General features: G+C 59.8%; 1 protein-coding gene across 1 annotated transcript in view; it reads right to left on the reverse strand.

Moving 5' to 3' along the window:
• Nucleotides 1–3,739, reverse strand: part of MLXIP (MLX interacting protein) — a 51,140-nt gene that overhangs the window by 5,129 nt on the left and 42,272 nt on the right. The window contains exons 12-16 of the mRNA XM_015587975.1: nt 2,960–3,087; nt 2,346–2,447; nt 2,101–2,228; nt 1,767–1,890; nt 126–255 (exon numbers count right to left, since the gene is read on the reverse strand). Of these exons, the coding sequence (XP_015443461.1) occupies nt 126–255; nt 1,767–1,890; nt 2,101–2,228; nt 2,346–2,447; nt 2,960–3,087 (612 nt within the window). The remainder of the gene's footprint in view (nt 1–125; nt 256–1,766; nt 1,891–2,100; nt 2,229–2,345; nt 2,448–2,959; nt 3,088–3,739) is intronic.

The raw sequence follows: 3,739 nt of genomic DNA on the forward strand, positions 1-3,739 counted from the left end.
CTGCTGGCAGCGGCGCCTGGGTCTCCTATAGAACTACCTGCAGCTAAGGACCCTCCTCTCTCTGGCACTAGCATGAAGGGTGACAGCCTTTAATCCCACCACTCCCGTGTGGCCACCCCACTCACTTGGCCTGAGGATGGGCAGGGAGCAGTGCTGGTCCAGCCAGGACAGCACGGTCCGGTGCAGCTCCTCCAGGCTGCTGGTGGACACCATCCCCTTGAAGGACTCGAACAGCGGCTTGATGATGACGCTGAACTGCACGGCGCGTGGGTTAAGGGAAAGGTGAGTGACAAGGGAGGCCTGTGACGAATTTCCCCCAGGGCCGCGAAGCAACTGCGCAAGGAGTCGAGAGAGACCTGGACGAGGTGAGCATGCCCGACACTCGCCTGAATGTTTCCATCCAACTGTAACTGACCACTGAGCAGGCCGGAGAAGTCTCTCTGGTCTGGAAAGGGTCCTGGTGCAACGACAAGAACACGACGGTCTCTACGTACAGGTGCTCCCTGACTTACGAAGGGTTACGTCCTGACTTACGCATCGTACGCAGAAAATGCGTGGCACACAGCTAACCCACAGCGCCTCACGCAAAGCCTTTTTATAATAAAGTCCTGGCTATCTCGTGTACTTCACTATTCGCATCCTTTTCACATTATCCTAAAGCTGAACAACCCTAACTCTAACCCTCCCGAGTTGGGGGCCGTCTGTCCTGGAGAGAGCAGGAGGAGCAGCTACTGGCCTAGAGATGTCGCCTTCGTGCCCAGCGCCGACGCGCCGCTCAGTCATACTCTATGCGGCCGCCCACGCCCCCGCGGGCGTGCGCTCAGGGAAGGCACGGGGTCCGCTTTCTGTGACCTGCGCCCGGACAGCGTCCACCGTCCCGCATGCCTCAGCCTGATGGTGAGGAACGTGCCGTTTTACCAAAGAGGTTCTGACACATCCCAGCCGCCAGCCGCCAACAGGAAGGCGTCAGGACCGGAGCTCGGCAACAGGACAGCAGAACAGGGACACCGGAGCTGGAGTCCACCCCCTCTCCGAGAACCACCCATCAGAGCACACACAGGCACCACCTGCCCAGTCAGAGCCTCCATCGTGACGGCTCCTCAGTCCGTCAGACCCACGGCTGGAGGAGGGGAGGGGGCGGCCGACCCGCCACATGCGCAGTCTGCTCAGAGGCACAGCGGTGGCTGGCTGCGGAGCAACAAGGCAGGAGCCATTCCCTGTAAGGGCCCTGCTGACATCTGGAAGGCCAGGTGCATGGAGGCCTTGGCCCCCGAGACAGGCTCGGCCTCTCACGACAGCATTCAAGGCCTGCGGCACAAACTCAGGGAACGGCCTGGAAGGAGCTGGTGTCCAATCTCGGCTCTGCACTCGGGCTTGTGAGCCCGGGTTTCTCATCTGCCGTGCGGATGGTACTCGCCCTCCTCTCTGCTGGGTGCTGGGATGCGTCACACTAGACCCCACCTTCTTCCCACGTTACTGCTTCCGCAAGTGGCATTCTAGCACTGCCTTTTTTTCTCAAGGACCTAGAGAGCAATGCTGGCCCGTTCCGCCTACCCAGAGCCCCGAGCCTGGACAGTCACCAACGACAGCTCCACTCCACATCACAGGCTTGGCCAGTGCCCCGTCATTCAAGGCAGAAACTAGTATTTCCTGTCTTGAACTCAATGACAACCACTTAAAGAATCTTTCTAAAGGAACTAGAGTGTGGGTCTGCTGTTTTGGTGGGTGGCTTGGGATGGGGTGGGGCAAAGAAAACCCAAAGATACAATCCAGAACTTCCAATTCTGCAGGGTCCGGCTCTTCACGTATTCGTCAAACATGTCTGTCATGTGATCAAACTGGCGCCGGGTGACAGGGACTCCCGTGGCAGGGAGCAGCTGCTGGCAGGAGCTGAAAGGACAGGAAGTCACAGGAAGCTTGGAGCAGCCAGTGCAAATTCAGACCCCAGGGGGCCGAACGGGCGGGAGGAGGACACGCAGCCAAAGTGCTGCCACGGAGAGGTGTCCATCAGCACTGAGGCCACAGAGGGTCCTGCGGCCAGTGTGGCCCACACGTGTGAGGGGACGAGGCACCGCCCGGCCCCCGGGCACCCCGCCTCACATGATGGTGGCGTTGAGCTCCTCGATCTCCTCCCGCAGCCGCCGCGCCTCCTCCTGCATCTGGCTGCGCTCCTGCTGCAGCTTGGTGATGTGCTCCATGGTCTTCTGCAGCGTCACAGCGTGGCTGGTCTGCGGGCGGTGGCCGGTCAGAGTGGCACCCCGCATGCCCCGCACGTCCACCCGGCAATGTGCAGGAAGTGCTCGGCCGTCTGTCGGCTCCCGACCCCCGTGCCCCCGGCCGCTCACCAGCTTGGAGTTATTAGAGATCAAACTGTTCAGCGTGTCAAAGCTCATCTTGATGTTGAAGCGTCTCTTCTGCTCGGCTGAAATGTGCTTCATCTGCCGGTTCTGTTGGGGAACTGGCCGGTCACTGCGCCGTGCGGTGTGCTGCAGGGCCGTCTTCTCTCGTCCCCACCCCGCCACCTGCTGCTGACAGCTGCGGGCCGGCTAGAGAACTATACGCAAGGAGGGCCAGCAAGAAGCTGAAGGGCGAGGGCCTGAGACTACCGCCAAAGAACCAGGGATCAACTGCTGCTGTGGCACCCCCCAGCTGCCCACAACCCTCGGGTCTACTGTCCGTTCTTACAGCTGCTGCTTCCTCCCACATGACAGGATCCCACGTTGCTTCCGTGGGCCGGTTAGTGGGTGTGGGTGGGGGGAGTGGGCTTAATCTCAAGGCAAAGTCACAGCCATCCATGCTTCCAGTAGTATGGCAGCCCCGGCGGCACCAGCCACGCCTGTGGCTCTCCTCTCCAGTGACTCTAGTCAGGGGTGCAGCTGTCTCAAAGGTTCCCCGATACTCTCCTCCCTGTTTCCGCATCCTTCCTAGTGAATCCAGACCCGAGACAGACATTTGGTACCTTTAGAGAAGCCACGTGTTTGGGGTCTGCAGTGTATTTCCCTGAGCTGCTGTTCTGGGGAGACTGAGGGCTGGGGCTCTGCTCTGAAGTGCACGGCGAGGCCTGTCCTGAGTTCGGGCCGTCTCGACCTACGAAGAACAGACCATTTGGGGACAGGGCTGGAGAGGTGGGCTCAGCAAAGCTGCGCCAGCCGCAGCCCTCACCCCCAGACCCCCAGCAAGTCCCAAGACTCAGAAACCCATCAAGAACCTCCCACAGAGGCCCCAGAGCAAAAACCAGAGAAATTCTTGTCAACGTCCTAAGGGGGGTGCGTCAGGCCCGGGTGAGGCCTGGCGAGGGCTGGCCGGACATGGAGTGGAATGTGGCCCAGGCTCTGCCAGTCACAGGTCCTGGGGGATGTGGGAGAGTTTTGAGAGGTCTGACGCCTAATGGCCTCCTACAAAGCCACCCAGGGGGACCGGGGTTCTCCGCGGTGCGAGAGGCTCTGGTGCTCACCTCCTGTGGTAAGAACACAAGCACCTGTCCTGCTGTGGTTCGTTTAAACCTTTCGGATACATTTCCTTATGCTTTGTTCAACCTCACCTACACCCAGACTTTTTAACTAAAAATACACAAACTCTTTTACCCACGGAGGACATGATGGAGAGACCGGTAACCCTTGCAGGTAGTGCTTGTCACCAGGATCTCTTGGATGTGTCCCGTGGACCCCCGGGGCCTCTTCTACCTCCCTGTACACAATGCCTCAGATTGGTCCTTCTCCTTCTCTACTGGATCATTCTC

The sequence above is a fragment of the Pteropus alecto genome, unplaced genomic scaffold (genome assembly GCF_000325575.1).
Source record: "Pteropus alecto unplaced genomic scaffold, ASM32557v1 scaffold213, whole genome shotgun sequence".
In the NCBI taxonomy this organism is placed as follows: Eukaryota; Metazoa; Chordata; class Mammalia; order Chiroptera; family Pteropodidae; genus Pteropus; species Pteropus alecto.